The sequence below is a fragment of the Dipodomys merriami genome, unplaced genomic scaffold (assembly GCF_024711535.1).
Source record: "Dipodomys merriami isolate MVZ:Mamm:240054 unplaced genomic scaffold, mDipMer1.0.p SCAF_104, whole genome shotgun sequence".
Classification (NCBI taxonomy): Eukaryota; Metazoa; Chordata; class Mammalia; order Rodentia; family Heteromyidae; genus Dipodomys; species Dipodomys merriami.
Window position 1 is genome coordinate 121186 of NW_027202316.1, and position 20883 is coordinate 142068.

Genomic DNA, 20883 nt, shown 5'->3' on the forward strand with positions numbered 1-20883 from the left:
TGCTCAAGGCTACCACTCTACCACTTAGAGCCACAGCTCCACTTCCCATTTTCTGGGGGTTAATTAGCGTCTCAAAGACTTTCCTAACCAGCTGGCTTTGAAATCAATCCTCAGATCTCAACCTCCTGAGTAGCTAGGATTACAGTGTGAGCTACCAGCGCCCACCTAAGCCAATTCTAACCTCTGTGTTTCTTCCTTGCTATAAGCCATGTTCTCTTTTTGTCTACCTTCTATCTCTTAAACATCATGACCACTCCCAACTCAGGCACAGAGAGACCCCTGGGGATACCTGGCTTTTTATGGAGGAGGTGGACAGGCCAGCCTGGCAGGAGGTTCCTTCCCAGGAGAATTGTCCAGCTGCTGTCCTTCATCAGAACCCCGCCCCCCACGACACCTCATCTCACCATGACAGGCCTGGCAGCTCCTGGCAGCTGAACCACCTACTCCTGCCTGTTGGCCTTGACACCACATCCAAGGCTTCACCCAGCCCCAAGAAGCACCTCAGGGCTCTCCAGGCCATAGCTGCCCACACATTTCTAACTTCATTCCTATGTGCTGAAGCTGGCAGCAGCTCACTGGTAGACCACACACCTGTTAGCAACTGCACATTGCAGGCTCAATTCTCTGCAGTGACAACCACCCATGGATCTCACCACTGCCCAGTGTGGCAGACCCAGGAAGAAAGTCTGGGTTAGGCCTTGCCAGTGTGTCTAACCACACAGATGGAATGTTCTAGGGATGCTAGGAAGCAAACAGATACCACAAAGCCATTTAAGGTGACATGACACTTACTTTTCTTTTGACTGACTTTAGAAAAATAGCCTCTGGGCCCATCTAGCCTAAGCATGAAGGGCAGAGGTGGCTCATACCTATAATCCAAGTTACTCAGGAGGCTGAGATCCAAGAATCATGGCTCAGGAAGACAAATCTAAAACACTTGTATCTCCAATTAATTAGCAAAAAGCCACAAGTGGAGCTGTGGCTCAAATGGTAGTGCACCAGCTTTGAGTGAAAAGTCAAGCAAAAGTTCTAGACTCTGAGTTTAAGACCCAGTATTTTATTACGGTACTACATGAGTTATAACATTTATAAATATAACATGTAATATTATGTTATAAATAATATAATACTGTTACAGTATTATAATAATAACAATAATAAATCAATAATAACAACAAACCAAAAAGGGCTCAAGATGTAGCTTGGTGGGAAAGCACCTGCCTAGCAAGCATCAAGTCCTAGGCTCGAACTCCAAACTGCCAAAATAAAAAGTTGTGAAAAGTTTCCTGAGATTAAACCCCAGCTTTTAAGTCCCTCACTTTGTAACATTAGACCTATTACTTCCCTTCTCAATACTCCTGTTTTCTCTTCTGTCCCTAAGGGTAAACACAATGCCACAAAAAAAAGAGGGTCACAAATGATGTAAGCTTCTTAGACTAGACCTGATATGTAGTAAGATGTTATATAATGGCACCTCCGAAGAGACCACTTACTTCTTACATTCTCTGTCTGGACACTTCACTGGTCCCTTAAAAAATGTCCGGGATAAGGAAATCAATGGCCAAGGAAGGTGGTCCATGCCCATAATTCTAACTACTTGGAGGGCTAACATTGGCCAGGACCGATCTAGGCAGGAAAGTTTTCAGCTTACCTTTGCCACTGAGATTTGGGTAAAGTGGTACACATGTGTAAACAACAAGTGGAAACTTAAAGAAAACAGGCAGATGACAGTCCAGGCACATGCCTGGGCACGAAGTGAGACCCTAGCTCAGAAATAACCAGCACACACAAATTCACTCTTATACTTGGTTGCTAGAATTAGAAGATAAACATATAAGTAAACACATACCAAATCCTGTACCTAAATATGTGATCAATCTGATTAAAGTACCATAGATGCATGCGTGAAGGGCCATAATAAAGTTCCTGAGAACAAGTACCATGAACTTTAACAAAAACATTAGGAAGGTGGAACATGTCCTGTCTGTGGTGTAGGAGCCAGTGCAAAGGGGTGGGAGAATGGAGAGGGTGAAAGGTAGCCAAGGGGTTCACCATGTTTTATGTCGATGTGTATGAAAATAAGCAATAAAGCATGGTGAGACTGATTTAGGAAGGAGGAGAGAGGATGAAGGGGAGCGATAGAAGGGATGAGTCTGACCCAGGAGCACGGTGTGCATTAAGGACATGTCAAAATGAAACGTCAAAAAACAGCCAATGAAAGAAATGGTTGGGGTGGGGCTTGCCTAGCAAGCAGGAGGTCCTGAGTTCAAACCTCAGTGCTGCTAAAGGAAAGGGGAAAAAATGAAGAAGTGTCTATTTCCTCCTTCTTCCTTAAAGTGACTGGCCTTTAAATGCTACCTTTTGTCCTTCATTCATCATGTCTTTATTCCTAAAGTCAATTTCATCTGTTTGATAACTCGATTCTACCAACTTAAAGGCAGAGCAGCCTCCGAGATACTCTGTCATTACTCAGGCAAGTAGCTAATAAACATAGGTTAAGAACACATCTGTTCTCAGATTTTTAGCTTCTCTCCCTTTTTATCTAGTCTCTGATTGTTCCTGAGGCTCAGGCAGGCAGCTGGCCTTGGGACCAGCACAGACCAGGACAGTCTCACCCCCATTCCCCATTCTCTCATCTGTCCTTTCTCCCATCCACATCCTCTTGCACCATTTCCATTGTAACCACAGGTTTGAAAGATTTAGGTCCTAGACTATTACCAAAAAGCTTTTCTCTTGTGCTTTGAAAGAATCTGGCAGATGCTTTATTCTGTCACATTGAGGCAATAGAGCACAGCAAAGCACTTGGGTTTCCCTTTGCTTTTATAGATTGAAATTCATTAAACATATTCTGCACGGCAGTTCTGAGTAATGTTGGCCCGGGAAGAAAAGAAACACAGCTCCCAAAACACTGAGAAAGGATACTCAGATGGACCACAGCTTGGAGAAACGTTGAGGTTCAGTAATCCGTCCACCCTTAGACAGTCCGCAGGACATCCCATGAATGACACCACTTTATTATAGTTTTATTCTCCTCTGATGAGCCAGTGACACTCTCTGAGACACAATGAGCTGGTACAGAAGGATCTGCTGTTTAGAGAGGGGTTTTCTTAAGAGCAGTTTCTTTAGTTTGCAGGATGATTCCTAAACCATGCTTTCCTGAGGCAAAGTTAGCTGGATGTTTGGAAAGCAAGGGTGTTGACACCAGCTGTGAGGTAAATCACCAACTGAAGACTCCAGTAATCATCAGAAATGACAGGAGAGGCTCACAACCACCCTCCAAGGCTGGAAAACCTGGTTATCAAATTAATTTTGGAAAGTGAAAGATGAAAGGACAGGCCACTTTTTTTACCCCCTGGAAGAATGCTGATTTGGTTCAAAAAATGATTTATGAAAAAAGACTTGTTTCAAGCTTCATGAAGCTAATTAAACAGGAAATTTGCACCAAGATAAATTCAATCTTTGTGTCATAAAACCACTGGACTGTGAAGAGGGGCAGAGGTATAACTGATTATGAGTTATGAGACATAACTGAATGGGTAGGCTGAAGATAAAAAGCAGATAGAAAGTCTCCATGCTGTTTTCTTTTGGCAGTACTGGAATCCAAACTCAAGGCCTTGTACTTGCTCAGCTTGCATGCCCAGCTGGCATTCTATCTACCTATTGAGCCATGCCTCCAGCCCAACATTTTGCTGGTTATTTGGAGGATTAAAAAGTCTTATGGACTTTTCTGCCCAAGCTTGCTTTGAACTATGATCCTACAAATTTCACCCTCCTGAGTAGCTAAGATGAGAAGCACGAACCACACATACTCTTTGACATTCTAACATACTACTAGTCTATAGAGAGTGTATTTCTCTTCATTTGGAAGAGACACTGCAATAGTAGAAGACATGCATTCAAAATTAAAGCACTGTTTGTATCAACAATATTTAGTTAGCTCCCTCTTCATCCCTATTTTATTTATTCCACTGCAATACTGCTATGGTGACAAGGAATCATTTTCCCTAAAATTGCACTTTCTCTGATAGCAGCACCAGTTTTCCTTTTTCTATCTCCCTCTTTCTTAATCTTCTTTAATCTCAGTCTTCTCTAGAAAGTATTTGCAGGTAACTCTGTACTGTCTCACTCCATGACATTGTAATTCAGGGTTCACACAGATTCAGTCCTGGTCCTAGGTCTGCTTCCCTTCATCCATGCCAAGCAATGTATTTCTCTTCGTAAATTCCTACATGGAAGGTTGGCTATGTTTACAGACATGGGATGAAATAAGAAGGATAAAGCAGGGTTCCCAGGAATAGCTGTCTGCTCGGACAGGCCATCCACCACCTCTGTTTACAGAAGAGGTGAAGAGACAGGAGGAATTTAGCTAAGTTTTGAAGGCAATTTCAACTTCCACCCAGGGTTAGGAAGGCTGTCAACTACCTAGAAGCTGACACTGGATGTAAGACAGCAGTGAAAAGAATACTGAGAAGAACTAGTGGAATACGGCATATTAAGAAGTGAGTTCAATACTTAAAGATAATAAGAAAAAAAGGAGGGGCTGGGAAGGTGGCTCAGTGGTAGAGCACTTGCCTTGCATGCATGAGGCCCTGGGTTCGATTCCTCAGCTTCACATAAGCTAAAAGAAAAAAGCCAGAAGTGGCGCTGTGGCTCAAGTGGTAGAGTGCTTGCCTTGAGCTGAAGAGCTGAGGGACAGTGCCCAGGCCCAGAGTTCAGGCCCCATGACTGGACACCCCCCCTAAAAAAAAAGATAAAATAAGGAAGTGAGTTCAAGCTGGGTACAGTGCTATATACTTGTAATTCTGGATACTGGGAGGACTGGATTTCCAGAGCAGCTTATGTAAAAAGTTACAAAGACGCCATCTCCAAAGAAAACAAAATGCTGTGTATAGTGATACACACTTGTCATCTCAGCTAGGGAAGAAAGTATAAATACCAGGTTCACAGTCCAGAGACCAGCTCAAGAAGTCATAAGGTCTTATCTCAAAATCCACCAGAGTAAAAGGGCTGGCAGCATGACTCCTGTGGTAGAGAGCCTGCTTAAAAAGGATGAAGCCTTGGTTTCAAACCCCAGTATAACAACACACAATAATCACAATAACGTTTTATTTCTCATTCATCGTTCCTCTCTAGCACTCATCTCTTTTCACTACCTAGGGGGTCTAGGTTTGTAAGTGGAGGCACTAAATTCAGCTCCTTGATGGCTAACAGATATGCTGAGCCAGCCACCTGTAGGGTGTGAAGGGACAGAGACTTCAAACAAATGTCCATTCAATGAGACACTGGCAAGGCAAGCTGAGCCAGAGCCCCAGCCCTGAAGAAAAACCAGGCAGGCTTTGTAGGAAAGGACCTATCCTAACAATGGCACAACCTCACCTTCCTCAAACTCCCCCAGCTTCAATCACTCTGTGTTGATGTGTGTGTGTGTGAGAGAGAGAGAGACAGAGACAGAGAGACAGACAGTCAGACAGACAGAAAGACAGACTGATGGAAAGACAGACTGACTGACAGTAAGAGACAGACAGAAAGAGAAAGAGAGACAAAGTGTGTGTGTGTGTGTGTGTGTGTGTGTGAGAGAGAGAGAGAGAGAGAGACAGACAGACAGACAGACAGACAGACAGACAGACAGACAGACAGAAAGACAGACTGACGGAAAGACAGACTGACTGACAGTCAGAGACAGACAGAAAGAGAAAGACAAAGTGTGTGTGTGTGTGTGTGTGTGTGTGTGTGTGTGTGTGTGTGTGTGTGTGTGTGTGTGTCTTGGGACTTGAACTCAGGACCTAGCTGCTGTTCTTAAGCTTCATTTTGCTCAAGGCCAGAAATTTACCACTTGAGCTACAGCTACACTTTTGGCTCAATCACACTTTGCATTACCTATCACCACTCAGCTGAGCCTTCTGAAAAAAAATATTAATGCCGGTAGTTACAGTTTTTGAGTAAAATACACCATATCCCCTGAACGCTCTCAGTGCTGTGTGTGCTGTACTACTGAGAAGATTGTAGGAGGCTCCTGAGGTGTTTCCTGATGTGTTCCATGACTCATTGCATAGATAACAAAGACTCTGAACGATACTCATGTAATTCTACAGTCCTGGCTCTTGAACTCCATCTAAGTTTAGAGTAGTTGCAGCCAGAAGCAAAAAGCCCAGATGCCCAGAGGTCCCATCTGAGAGGAAGGACGCTGTTACTCCAGACTCCAGCACAAAGGTAAGTACAGAGGTTTGTTTTTACAGTTCTCCAGTTTGAACTCATACCTTTGTACTTGCTAGGCAGGCACTTTATCACTTAAACCACAGTCCAATACCAATCATCTATTTTTCATTTCAATTATTTTTCAGATCTCACATTTTTGTCTGGGGATGGCCTCAGATCACAATCCTACTATGTCTGATTTCCCAAGTTGCTGAGATCACAAGTATACAACAACAAGTCTGGGCTTCTTTGTTGAGAACTTGTGGCCTGGGCCTGGGCAACTGTGTTCCTGCTACCTCTACATCAGGGTAGCTGAGATTCCAGCAGTAGCCACTGATCCAGGCTTGCTAAGCTCCTCACAAACAATATCTAAAGTTCAATGGGCATGACTATGGTAATCGTAGATGACTTTTTCTTACCCGTGAGTTGAATAAATCATGATGAACTCCTAAGTGAACATTAAACTTCTCACACCATCTACTCTGGAAGTCAAAGGTCTTCCCTCCTCTCCTGCTTGTTTTACTTCAAAAACCAAAATCCTCCCACCCTCCCCCCACCAATGCCACTCCTTTGTGGTCCCTTTGGGCCCAGGGCACTTCAAGGGGAGAATATAGACACATGTAAACTCCATCTCAAGTCACGCTCTGAACTCTGACTTCTCAACTTGTGTTCATTTTCTACTTTGCCAGAACTTCAACCTGGAATGAACATTATGTCTTCCTCATCCTCCCTGTTCTGTCTATTTCCAGTTTGCTGCTTAAATCTGAGGTCAGGCTCTAAACTTTCCTTCTTATTCTGCCTGTGGCTAGCGAGGAAAGCAGATGGTAATTGGACTGTGTGGAGTATTTCTATAAGAGCAGCAAACACAAAGGCTTAACTGAATGGAAGGTCAGTTGGGATACAGGGGACCTAACAATGTCAGAGAAATGAGTAGCTGACAGTGGCTCATGCCTGTAATCCTAGCTACTCAGCAGGAAAGTCCATGAGACTCGTCTCCAATAAACCACTAGAGAACCAGAAATGTCACTATGGTCAAGTGGTACAGCACTCATCCTGAGCTAAAGAGCACAAGGACAACAGCCAGGGCCAGAATTCAAGCCCCATGACAGACAAAAAATAAATAAATAAATAAAAAAAGAAATGTGTGGCCAAAAAAGCAAGCTAGAAGCAGCACACAGCCAAAGTGCCTCATTCTTTCATTCACTCATTTATTGACACTGAGATTTGAACTTGCAGTACTGAGTTCTGAACTTAGCAAGGGTGAAGCCTGCTGAGCCACGCATCCAGCTCATCACAGGCTTTTGGATGGGAAGTAACAGTTGGATACGTTTTCTCAAAGGACTGGAGACTACACTGAAAGCTGACACACCAGTTACCTAGACAAACTGGCAAGTGGGCTAAAATGTAACAAGCTTTTGAAAGGAGCTCTGACTGTATAAACACCCAGTCCATTTTCCTGATCCCCACTGTGAGTGAGCTTGCCATATTTTGGTGGATGCTGCCAGCATCAACGTGCCTGACCATACGGAAATCTTGAAATTCTCCTCAGCACCCCCCATTCTATTTAAACATTTAAATATTGCCTATTTAAATACTGCCTTGCTTTCATGGATTCACTTCTTCATTAGTGGAACTTCCAATGAAAAGCAGGTCGGGACTTCTCAACTTTTCCTTTTCAGCCCAGTTTGGCTTTCATAGTTTTTATTCCTTTATCTCTCAGTGGTGTTCTGGGTCAATTTCTTACTCACAGAGTCCACAATTCCAATTCTCTCTTTGGCTAAATCAAGCTCATCATGAAGTACCTTATGGATTTTAAATAATTGTTATAGAGTTAAATTATTATATAATTGTTACACATTGTTAAAAATGGTTAGGTATCGTTAAATAATTGCTATTGTTCCATGGAGGTTTTCACTTTTGAGATTTCTAATTGGCTCTATCCAGGTGCACGTGCTCTCCATTTGCACTGGAGTACTTAGTGTTCATCATGTCCTGCTTCTATGGGTACCGTTCCCTGTCTTTCAAAGTTCTCTCCTTGAGGAAACTTAACACTTGATTTTGTAAGTTCTTTCTGTGTCCCTCCACCCTGACCAAGTAGAGCATCAGCAGATATTATGAAGCAAGGGTGGGATCACAGGACACCTGACTGCATAGAGAAGCAGAGGGGCAGAGAAAATCTAGGAAGATGTCACCATGGTCACGTGGGGGTGGAAACTAACCTCCATAGCTGTGGGATGGACCTCTGGGCTCCTAAATTTAGAAGGTGAGTAGGCACAGAGTAGAGTCTTCCTGAAGAGGCACGGGGAAGCCTGCATGTCTGCTGCTTTCAATTATCCAACCTCAAGTACCTGGTTATAGTGACTAGAAGAACAAACATGAAGATTCATCATCATCGCTATAGCCCATACTATGCTGTTGAGTCTCAACTGACTTTTAGTTGTGGTTCACCTCCCTGCACAGAGTTCTGGGCCCTGGACTGAGAAATGCAAGGGTGCATGAGGCTTCTACCTTCTGTGTATCCAGAGAAGCACCCATCTTATTAGCCTCATGTGGCCTCTTGAGGTGGAAAGCCAACATCAGCCAGAGCAGAGGCCACGAAGAAGCTAGCTAATATGGCTGACACAGCTCCTTGCACAGACTTTGACAGTGTACCGCAAAGTCTATTGGTTAAAAACTCCAAGGGACTTTTTTCCTCCTGACAGCAAACACACAACTGTCATCTTCAAACTTACAAAGATGGGAAGTTACATGTGAGTCCACTGTGGGCTGATCAAAAGTCTCCTTGGAACACAACAGGCTGAGGGAGCTGATAATCACCAATGAAAAAACTTCTCTCACTAACTCAATAACACCATGGGGAGACTGTCCATGTTCTGTAAACAACTAAATGTCTACAACCATTTCTCAAGCTATCAGAACCCCTGCATCACATCCTTCTGGTGCTTATCACAAATGGCATTAAGCCATCACCCACTACCCAACCCCAGGCTGCCAGAGGGAAGACCCCTGCAGAAGGAAGACTGGACACTCGATGTAGACCCCAAATGATTCTTTTTGGTTGTGGAACTTGAACTCTGGGCTTGGGCGCTGTCCCTTCGCTCTTCAGCTCAAGGCGAGCACTCTACAGCTTGAGCCACAGCACCACTTGCGGTTTTCTAGTGATTTATTGGAGATAAGGGTCTCACGAGTTTTCTGCCCGGGCTTGCTTTGAACTGTGATCCTCAGATCTCAGCCTCCTGAGTAGCTAGGATTACAGGCATGAACCACCAGCTCCCAGCTCCAAGTGATTCTTGTGCACACACAACATGCAATCTGGAATCAACGGTGGGACACACACGATCCCACAGAACACAGCACAGCAGTGTCGAATTTACCCTCTAAAAACGGCTCTTCCTGAAACAGCATCTACCTACCCAGGTTAAAAAGAAGCAAAACAGTGGGACGGAGAGAGATCAATTTCCTGCTCCTGACCAAACAGTAGCAGACTACCCGAGGAACAACCATTGGTTGACCACGTGGGTGCACGTGGAAGACATGGATTGTGCTTCCAGTTGCTGTGCCCAGGTCTCCCTCCAGTATGAAATAGCACCTGCCACCCACACTGCCATACTTGAGCCATTGCAGGGCACTGGGAGTCTGAGCTCCTCAATCTCAATGAGGGTGTTTCCTGGTGGCCTGCAATTTAGCCAACTGCTTCTAACATGAGTCTAAAGCCAGTTCCTGGGGTTATGGCCTAGCCTGTCACTCCAGAACAAATTCTGCCTTTTCTAATTCAATATTCTCATCTGTGAAGCTAGAATAATCACCGAGAAGGAGAGGAGGGAGCATCACAGGCCTCCTGATAGGATGCACTGCGAAGGACAAGACATCAATCACCTCTCTGGTATTTCTGCCCAAAATGCAAAGCCCAAAACTAATGGGGGGAATATAGTTGTCATATATTCCACAAAGATGTCACTAACGGTAAAAGAAGACTAAGGGGTTGTTCCCAATGACTGGAGACCAGAGAGTCATGACAATAAGCATAGCCTATAACCCTGGATGGAATGGTAGACTGTAGGAAAATTTAGAAGAAAAAGAAAAAACTCACTTGAGAAAATCAATTAAAGTGATGTTGGCCAGGTACTGGTGCAATCCTTGCTACTCAGGAGGTTGAGATCTGAGGACTGCAGTTCAAAGCTAGTCAGGGCAAGAAATCTCGTGACACTCTTATCTCCAATTAACCACCAGAAAACCAGAAGTGGTACTGTGGCTCAAAGTGGTAGAGTGCTAGCCTTGAGCAAAAGAGCTCAGGGAAAGTACCCAGACGCTGAGTTCAAGCCCCATAACCAACAAAATAAAATAAAATGTAATAATTTTTTTAAAAAATGAAATGATGTTAGTGTGCTGATGACATCTCTTTGTCAACAAAACCCCCCGTCCCCAAACATACCTTTCCTTACATTCAAGAGTAAGCTCCAGAAATTGCCCTGTATCATTTAGTATTCCTTTGAATTTTCACCTTGCTATATCATTTCTGCATTCTATACCCAGGAAGAAAACATCATGTAATTCTGAAGCAGAATTGAGGTCATAAAAAATAGAGTTACCATGATATTCAAATTGGGAAAATGAAGAAAACCACCTAGAATCTTACATTAGAGGCTTTTGAAACCTGTAAATGGATATTAAGTCTCAACCTCTCTTTCCTTCCATCATTCCCACAGCATACCCCAGGGAGGGCAAAGCTAAGCTTCTGAGACCATCTGTCACACAACAGTGACCGAGAACTAGATCACAAGCCATCACACAGCACTCAAGCCAAAGGATCTCTCACAGCTCAACCGTCTCTCACAAACCTTTAGGATACTTTTCATTCAGTAAACATTTCCTGAATGTCTCATGCATAGAACAACCTGCTACACAAACACATAGTAAAATTTACACTAGCAATAAAATTACAATTGGCTGGGATCCAAGACTGGAGTCCCTCAATGTTAATCTCATTGTAAAGCTGTTAATATAAACAAGTAGCAATGTGCTTACTTGGCTGCTTCTCCAACAAGTGAAGAATGATTAACCTGGACTAGTGCTTCATACCTCTAAATTCTAGCTCCTCAGGAGGCTGAGAGCTGAGGATCATGATTCAAAGCCAGCCCAGGCATGAAAGTCTATGTGACTCTTTATCTCCAATGAACCACGAGAAAAGCAGAAGTAGTGCTGTGGTTCAAAGTGGTAGAGTGCCTTTGAATCCACAAAAAATATAATAATAATGTCATCTGGGAAACCTTTCCTAAAGGACACACACACACACACAAAGCACCTTTCCCCACAGCAGCTGTGCACCTGGAGGAAGGTGCTTAACTTGCCTATTGTATTTAGAAGTGGGGTTGCTGGAAGAAGGGGATACTGGAAGTAGCTAAGGTTATCAAGATAGAATATTGGTGATTTTATAAGAGGAGGAGATCAAAAGACATCCAGTCAGGGTTTCCAGTGACCACTTGAAAGTTCCAGAATATCAAAGCATTACTGTGGCCCCGACAAAGAAGGGCTCGTGGGGGTAGGGGGATGGGTGGGCTTTGGGTTCATGTCTGTCTCCAGTTTCAGGATGCATAATTAAAACAGAGGTGGCCCCCAGGGCTGTCTCTGAGCTACAGGATGGATAATTAGTACATACACACCCTCAGCCACAGCAGCACCCCCAACCCTGAGAGAGCAAAAGGCCCTGGGAGAGGCAGGAGACCAAAGGGCCCAGATTTGCTCTGCTTCCAGAGTGAACTCAAAGACTCAACTTTGGGGTTGGCTGTGCGTGCTGCTCGGTTTCAAAGAAGTGGGAGCAGCTCAACCACTCAAGCATCAGGATAAAGCAGAGCGTCCTGGAAAGAGCCAAGATACGATCAAATGGGGAGAAAATGTGGAGAACCTTAGGAAAATAAAGCAACACAAAGGGCAAAGAACCCAAGGGAAATTAAGGGAACACAAAGGACAAACCGTCAAGTGGGAATCCTTCACGTGGGAGTCCTACTTCTAGACTCAAAGAATGAAAACGCAGCTTCCACCTGCTGCAGAAAGTCTAGATGCTCTGATATCACACAACTGCTCTCACTTCTTAGGGAGAACAAAGCAGGGGTTCTCAGCTAGGCAGGGGCAGGAAAGGGAATAGGCTGCTCCCCAAGAAGACAATCTGGAAAGTGTAGACACATTTTTGGTCATCCCAAAACAATGGGCAAGCCAACCCCAGGAAGAGGGGAGGGGAACTTTTTGGTTAAAAAGCTTGAAATGTCAATAGCACTGAGACCCAGACTTTGTGAAATAGAGGGGCGATTTCAAGGGCAGTTCTGCAAGTAGAGAAAGAAGGCTACCAGAGACCTGAGCCTCCCCCATGGGGAAGCCATCCTCCTAACAGACTTTGTATTCATCTATGGTGGAAACACCAGAGGCATCATGGGGCCTATGCTCCTGTCTTCAGCATGACTTGTGGCCTGTAATCCTAACTACTCAGGAAATAGATCTGAGGATCCCTGTTCCAAGCCAGCCTGGACAGGAAAGTGCATCAGACTCTTTTTTTTTTAATATTATTTTATTTTATTTGAGAACATACTGTACAGAGGGGCTACAATTACATGGGCAGGATAATTGCATCAGACTCTTTATCTGCAATTAACCACCAAAAAGCCCAAAGTGGAGGTGTGATTCAACTGGTGGAGTACCAGTGAAAAAGCTAAGAGAGAACTTAGCCCTGAGTTCAAGCCCCAGTACTGGCACACACACAGAAAAGAAGAAGAAGAAGAAAAAAAACGCACATTCGTTCTTCATGGCAAATATTTCTCCTTTTGATTAATTAAATTGCACTCTGGCTCACATGCCAGAGTACATCTATCCTGGGCTAGGTTGATGGGCACACTGTCCCCAGAGGAAAGTGAAAACCAAGATCATCTGAAGAATGGCACATCCAAAGAGGAATCAGCTCTGCAGAGGTCTGCCTCAGTGGCAGCAGGTAGCCTTAGTTTCCATGGCAACCCAGGGCACATCCCTCACAAACAACAGCGTTCATTTCTGTTGTTTGAGGTTTTGGGGTTTTTTTATGATTCTGGGGACTGAAGCCAAGGTGGCATGCAACTTGAGCAACTCCCTCAGCTGAACCAGACCAATTTCATCCTCATAATCCTCCAGCTGCAGCCTTTGAGTAGCTGGGGTTACAGATGCTATCAACCACAGGTGAGCATTTGTATCAGCATGCATGATGATGATCCTCCCCAGAAACTAATGCAGGAAAAGTCTGACTCAAGCATCCTAGTCTCTGATGCTGGCAAGTCCTGGAAAACCAACAAGACCAGCAATCAACCAGTGCATGCAGACATCAAGGATGTAGAGGAAGAAAAAGGGTAGCAGAAAAAAGAATCAAAAGAATTGGCTTTAGGCTCAGATCTGCTCTCCAAATACCCCTGGGACATTTCACCCCTCCAAGCCATAGGTATAAGGACATTATGTACAGACTCTCCTGTGGCTTCCAAATTGCATGAGGGTAAAGGGTTCCTTCCCAGAGGAAGAATCAAGTCCACACTGGGTCTCCAACCCATGTGCTGTGCTTACGGACCCACCATCCTGCCAAATACTGCTCTTTGTGCAGAAATACAGTTCTCCCGGGAGCACATCAAGTACCAAGTTTCCAGCATTTTCAACTGAGGAAAAGTTTTGTTGCTACATTATTAACTCTTAGAACTAAAATAGCCCCAACTGTAGCCTCAATTCTTAAAATTGTGGTTCCAATACTAACCTCGCTCCATTTCTGGAGGCCAGTGTTAGGGGAATGAAGAGAAGAAAGGGGGCCTCACAAACCTTGAGCAGCATCTCCTTCTATTATACATGTGATTCATTCCTCCGCTCACCACTATGCCAGGTTGTGCCTGAGGTTAATTCCATTTGGTGAGCTAGAGTTCCTGTGCCCACATGAACTTCTATCTCCTCCTACTCCACTCACCTGTCACCCGCCTTCCCTCCCACAGCTTGAGGACAGTGACAAAACTCTGCTCAAATTATCCATGCACTGACTCTTGCAAAACATCAGAAGATATACTGCAAAGACACAGGCCGTTAATTAAATTGTAGATCATGAGAACTGAACCCTGGTAGGCTTCAGTTGTGGTTATGATAGGTGGGTCATGCTGGCTAAATTATGCTCAGCCTAAATTATGCTCAGAACTGACTGAGCAGAACAACCTCTGTGCATGCTGCACCTGAGCTTTGCTTCCTCCCCAAACACAATGCTGATATACCGGAAGGCTGGGGTCAGGTAATGTCCAGAGGCCACACTGGAACTTTCACATCCTTGTTTTGGACAGTGCTGAAGTTAGAAACCCTTAGCTTGCTTCTCTACATAAAGGGTCTCAAGTTCTGACTGGCTGAAATGCCTAACTGAATCATATATTGCAGCACTGTGGCTACTAGCAAGAGAGATTTGATAGGGTCTCTGCAAATCTAATTAAAATCATAGAGATAGTGACTGCTCAGCATAAAATAGGAAACGAAAGGCATGGCAGAGTAAATTTCCAAAGACTTCCAAAGTTCTAAACTAGCACACAGATATACTTCTAAGTGCAGTAACTAAGTAATTCTGTATCACCACAGTGAAAAGCATGTCCTTGGATCTCTGATGCCTCCAGGAGGGTGATGTTTGGGCCTAGCACACTGCTGTGTTCCATAAGCAGACAGAAAAATCGGGATGATCAAGGGTTCAGGTCAGCCCCAAGCCAAAAAGTTGTTGAGATCCCACCTCAACAGAAAATTCAGCAGGGAGCAGCAATGTGCACCTGCCAGCCTAGGACCAGCAGTCCATGCCAACAGGGATGAAAGTGAGATGCTATCTCAAAAAATAACTACAGAAAATAAAGAAATAAGGGCCTGGGTCACATGGTAGCATGCCTGCCTTGCAACACAAAGTGCTGACTTCAAACTCCAGTGTAGAAGAAAAAACTTGCCTCAAAAGAGGCATTTTTTAAAGTTAAGCCAATGACTGACAGTTACTGCTGCTGCTTCAACCTTTAGAAATAGTGACTTTTACAGATTAAACCAACAGGACGTGGTCTACAGAACACAGCTATGTCTTTCTTATGTCAATATTCTCACAGAGTCACTACAAAGTTGATTTAAAAAAAGTATAAATTCCTAGAAGTTCCTGGATTATTTTTTTAAAAAGAGTTAAAAAAGCAGGGGCCTAGAATAAGGCTTTGTGGTACAGTGATTCCTAAGCATGCATGAAGCCCTGGGTTTGATTCCTCACTAACACATAAACAGAAAGAGCCAGAAGTGGTGCTGTGGCTCAAGTGGTAGATTAATTGCCTTCAACAAAAGAAGCTCAGTAACAGTGGGCAGGCCCTGAGGTCAAGCCCGAAGACTGGCCAAAAAAGTAAAGAAAAGAAAAGACACATTGCTGCTCTTACCTAAAATTCTAGCTGCTAAAGAGGCTGAGAGCTGAGAATCGAGGTCTGGAGCCAGCATTAGCAGACAAATTCCAAGCAATATCACAAGGCTCTGAGTTTAAATCCCAGCATGGTATTAAACACACACACACACACACACACACACACACACACACACACACACACACACACACACTCACACCACATATCAAGCCATACATTGGTCAATAAGATGGAGTGAATGCACAGAGTAACACCAGGAGGATATTCTTAGGAGAGGGTCACAGAGGCTCAACAACTATGTACATCTGGTCATATAAAATAATATTTATCAAAATGAACTCCAGGAAAAATGATCTTTTTTTCCTTTGTTGCTGTTTTCATTTTCCTTTCCTCTTGTCTTGTTCATTTATCTGTCTTTGGGAGGGTAAGGTGGAACACCAAAATGGAGGGACAAAGAGTGAACAAACACAGCAGGAGTATTCAATAGGCAATGTTGAAAATGGACTCTACAACTTATTGGGTGGGGACTAGAGGGAAAAGTGGGGAGAACGCAAGAGAAGGGATGACATTGTCCAAAAAGGAATGCACTCGTTACCTGACTTATGTAACTGTGACCCCTCTGTACATCACCTTTCCGGTAATAATACTTTTTTTAAAAAACCTCAGTGTATATTTTGTGAAACAATTTCTCCTCTGCTCACCTCCACTGCAGGTTTTATCATTTGGTTTTCTGTTTATTGTGCCAGTACTGGGGCTTTAATTAGCCCCAGGCCCTGTCCCTTGTGTTGGTGCTCTAACCCTTGAGAGCCACACCTCCACTTTAGGCTTTTTGATGTTTAATTGGAGATAAGGTTCTCTTGGATTCTCCTGCTTGTGCTGGCCTCAAACCTTTGTCCTCAGATCTCAGATCTCTCCTGAATAGTTACAATTAGAGACATGCATACCTATGCTGGGCCTACTACATGTGTTAGTCAATGCTAGTCTGAACCAACCAAATTAGTATTATCACGTCACATACTCCTTAAGCTTGCAAGCCCTAGCCTAGTAGACAGAAGCCAAACTGAATGTGCCCAGCTGTCCCAAGCACCTTCTGCTCTGCAAGGTGGACCCATTGCAACAATGAGATGTACAAGTCGTCATGTCGAAAATGAACTTTACAATTTTGGTAGGGGAGGAGGAGGATTGGGGGGGGGGCAGGGAGGATGGGAAGGGATGGAAAGGGGAAACAAAGGAGGAGGCTACAATGCTTGATAAGAAATGTACTCATTACCTTGCCCATGTAATTCTAACCCCTCTATATGGTATTTTTACAAAAAAAAAAAAAAAAAAAAAAGGCAGCCAGGTTCAACAATTCCCAACCTTTTCCAATTTCAACAGGATGTCTGCTAAGACAAGCCATCTGCTTGGTGGTTGGGGACACTCAAATGTGGTTGCTGAGCTTCAGGCTACTCCAGGCTGCTGTTCTACCATATGAGACACACTTCCACTTCAGCTTTTTTCTGGCTAATTGGAGGTAAGAACCTCAAGGACTTTCTTCCTCAGGATACTTTTGAACTGAGATCCTCGGATTTTGGCCTCTCAAGTAGCTAGGATTGGAGGCATGAGCCACAGACACCTGACTTCTAGTAGCTGTTTTAGATGGAATGGTCAGAGAAACTTTGCAAACCCACAATTCAGCAGACTAAAGTAATGGAAATAAGAGAAAGCAACTCACGTGTAAATACAGAATGTGCAAAGGCCCTGGGCTGAGAACTCAGTGAACAAGAAAAATGGGATGTGCTCAGCATGGCTGTACTAGACACATGCCATCCAGCACTGCAGCCAGTAGCAGGTCCTGAGTTTCCCCAGACTGCTGCCTGAGCCTACCCCTGGCTGACACCACCCAAGAGTCTGGTTCCTACCTTTCCCCACAAGTCCAGCCCCAGCCCCAGCCCCACCTGGAGTCCTCATCCTTATTCTTTCACAGACTACCAGTTCACCTAATTAACAACAAACACACCAGAAACTGAGGACATGTGTAATGGGAAAAGCAGCAGGCCACACGATCTGTTCAATCTACACTTCAATACATAGGACAGAGGTTACTGAGGGTTAAAATTAAGTGTGTTGTATGTCTGCTGAAGATCTCACCTGCTAACTTAGCAGGCTCCCCGGTTCTACAAATGATGGGACAAAAATCCTTGAAACAACCTTGGAACCATGCAAACCTGGAGCAGAGAAGGCCTCAATAGCTTCTGGCAGCCTTTGCAATCTCCAGGTGCAGAGAACTGGACCAGGCCCTCAGGTCCCTAAATTGCTCCCAGAGATTGCAGACTCAGTTACTCTTGTTTTCTAGCTATCTTCTTTCAATGCTCAAATTTTCCCACTGTCCCTAACCTCAAGTCACAGGCAGGAGCCTTTGCCTCTGGGCCACAACCCCCTCTCTAGGGTTCTGGGACATCCTACCCCTGACAGTGAGATCCAAGCGTCCCCAGCAGAGGTGGGAGGCCTGCGCAGGCTGAGGCCTGGGGAGCTGTCCAGGGCCCTGGGCTGGCCCTGCGGGGACCTGCCCTGCTGCAGGAAGGCCCTTTGGCAATAAGCCAGGGCTGCTCCTGAAACCAAAGGCCCCTGACCCTCCTGACCAACTTCCATGGGCGACAGGATCAGTGGGAGGGGAGGCCCTGGAGACAGAGCCCCCTGTGTGGTCAGCCAGCCTTGTGCACCCGCCTCCTAGCGCGCTCCTGCCAGGGGCTCGGCCTGGGACCTGAGTCCCTCGAAGCTCTCGAAGCCGCCCCAGGGTCACCAGGCCGCGCTTCTGCTCCAGCTCCGGGAACGCTAGCGCGGCGGCCTCGTCCTGCAGGGTGCGCCCACCGGGTCCACGCCCACCCCGGACCAGGCCCCCTCTGCCGCTCCCCAGACCCTGCCCCGCTCCAGTCCCTCCATTCCCCCTGGAGCCTCCAGCCCGCAATCCCGACCGGCCCACGCCGGTCCCCGCCCCTCGCACCCCGGAGCCCTCCACGCCGAACCCCGGCCCCGGCCCCTCCTCGTCGGCCCCGGCAGCCTTCTCCCCTCCCCGCCGACCCGAGGTCAGCGACCCCGCGCGGCGCCTCGGGGTCTCCGGACAGCGGCGGCGGCTGCGGAGGCGGAGGCGGGGTTCCCGGCATCCTGAGCCCTAACGACCCCACGTGCAGTGAATTGCGAACTCGGGGCTCAGCGCACCGGGAGGCCGGCGGATCGCTGCTCCCCGCCGGTCCTGCCGCTCTGCTCCCACTCACTCTGCGGGTCGGGCGGCGCCGCGGCTCTCACCTCCTCTTCCTCGGCCGCAGCCTGCGTCTGCACCCGCGCAGAGCACCGCGCGCTCCGCCGGGAACTCCCGCCAACCGCCGGCCCCGCCCGCCCGGCCGGCGCTCGCGCCCCCGCCCGCCGCCCACCGCGCCGAGGCCGGGGCCCGACTTCCCCACGTCCCCACCTCACACAGAGGGAACGGCCACAGCCCGCGCCCAGACTGCGCGCACGCACCGAGGGCGCAGGGAGAAGGCCGGCCACCGGCCACCTCAGCCCCCGGGGCCGCCGGGGCCGCCAGCAGCGCCTGCAGCTCTGCACAGGCTTCCATTCAGCCTCGCACTCGTAGACGACTGCGGGGCTTCACTCAGCTCCTCCCCTTCGGCAGGGCAGAAACAACACAGAGCCGGTTGTCCTGCGTGTGCTCAGTCACTGGAACCACCAGCATGTCCACCTGCCTGCCCTCCTGCCAGATAAACACCGCTGGAACTAGCCAATCAGAGGGCAGCTGGAAAGTTGGGAAAGGACCAGATGTTCCCAATAGTTAACTTTGGGGTCAGGCAGACCAGGAGCCACCAATGGGAAGAGAGCATTATTTGTTTTGTAAATGTCAACCAATCCTGTATTTGTCAAACTGGAAACCCCCTTTACTTGTTTGTACCCCATTATAAAAAATCCTGTGTGAACTGAGCTCGGGGTCCTCGCCCTTCGCTGTATCCATGCTGGCGTTGGTCTGGGCTCAAGCTTGCTAATAAAAGGCTCTTTGCTTTTGCAATGGACTTAACTACTCTGTGTCTTTGGGGGGTCTCAGATTTGGGTGTTACAATATGCTAAATTGAAACTCTTTTGCATAACTACTTGAAAGTAGTAATAGAGTCTAAAAATCGTAATAGAATAGCTTTTAAAACAAATACAAAACCTAAGAATCCTTCCAACTTTACAATAAATGTTAACAAATAGACTGACCATCCATTCTTATCAGAGAAATGATGCAGAATATTTCAAGGCCCAGGTATTGGGGGGGACACGGTGGAAATCCCACCTGCACTTGTAGCCAAGTGACATTGGACATCTTTTTAGGCTTTGTCTTTTCTTCTAAGTTCTAAGATGAGAGATGTTAGGATCCGAATGCTTCTCTCAGACAGTGCTGAGCTTATTTTAATTGCCCAACAGATGGAGCCAATGGGAAAATGCATTTATAATGGCTATTAATGTATTGTAGGAATACCCAGTAAAGATCTCAGTACTCCTTAGTCAATATGTCTTTTGTAAAAAGTAGAGAAATAACTCACAGGAAGGGACTGGGGAAGAAACTGAAGGAAAGTGAAAGAAATAGTGACATTGTCTAAAAGAAGTGACATTGTCGAAAAAAAGAACATGTAACCTGTTTGATTTGTAGCCACCTTGGGCTGCTTTCCAAAGGCCTGGTGTCCTGTAGTAACTTCTTCTAAGCCTGAGAATCTGTTCTCGAATGAGTCTAGAATTTCGGGCATGAGTGAGCAAAGTCAAGAGTAAGGAAAAATCACTAGGTTGTTTGTTTTCTGCCTGAAGGCAGAATACTTAAATAGCATATTATATCCATGAGCAAAGGGTTTTGTACACACACACACACAAACACCCCCTCACACACACACACAAAGAAGAGAGGCCTTCTTTTACTACACTATGGATTTGAAAAGAAGAAAGAGGTAGATTAATGGCAAAGTTACATTATCTTAAATAATCATTTGCATATTCATTTATGGAAAATAGGAAAGTTTTGTAATATTTGGGAAAGATATTTCTGTAGTTTATTTCAAAGAGACTAATTATAAAGGAAAAGGAATTCAGCATCCAGGCAGGCAGTGTGTTGTGGCTATGTTGCTTTTTAATAAGGTAAATAATAATGAAACACTGCAGACACTAACATTCCTGTCTGAAACTTTACATCTGAAGATGTAAGAATGAAGTAAAGAAAAGGTTTCTTTTATTGAAGTCCAATTCCACAGCAACCCGAGGAAAGATCTTCCATTATACCCGTTTTATA

The 20883-nt window shown here is 45.6% G+C and overlaps 1 protein-coding gene across 3 annotated transcripts in view; it reads right to left on the reverse strand.

Annotated features, from left to right (window-relative positions):
* LOC138810675 (uncharacterized) overlaps nt 1-19611 on the reverse strand; it is a 43606-nt gene extending 23995 nt beyond the window's left edge. Inside the window, exon 1 of one of the 3 annotated variants that reach the window (XM_069997870.1) lies at nt 18882-19611. In XM_069997870.1, the coding sequence (XP_069853971.1) occupies nt 18882-19188 (307 nt within the window). In that variant the 5' untranslated portion in view covers nt 19189-19611. The remainder of the gene's footprint in view (nt 1-18881) is intronic. The other 2 variants (XM_069997860.1, XM_069997879.1) reach the window with 2 other exon arrangements.
* Nucleotides 19612-20883: the final 1272 nt, after the last annotated feature.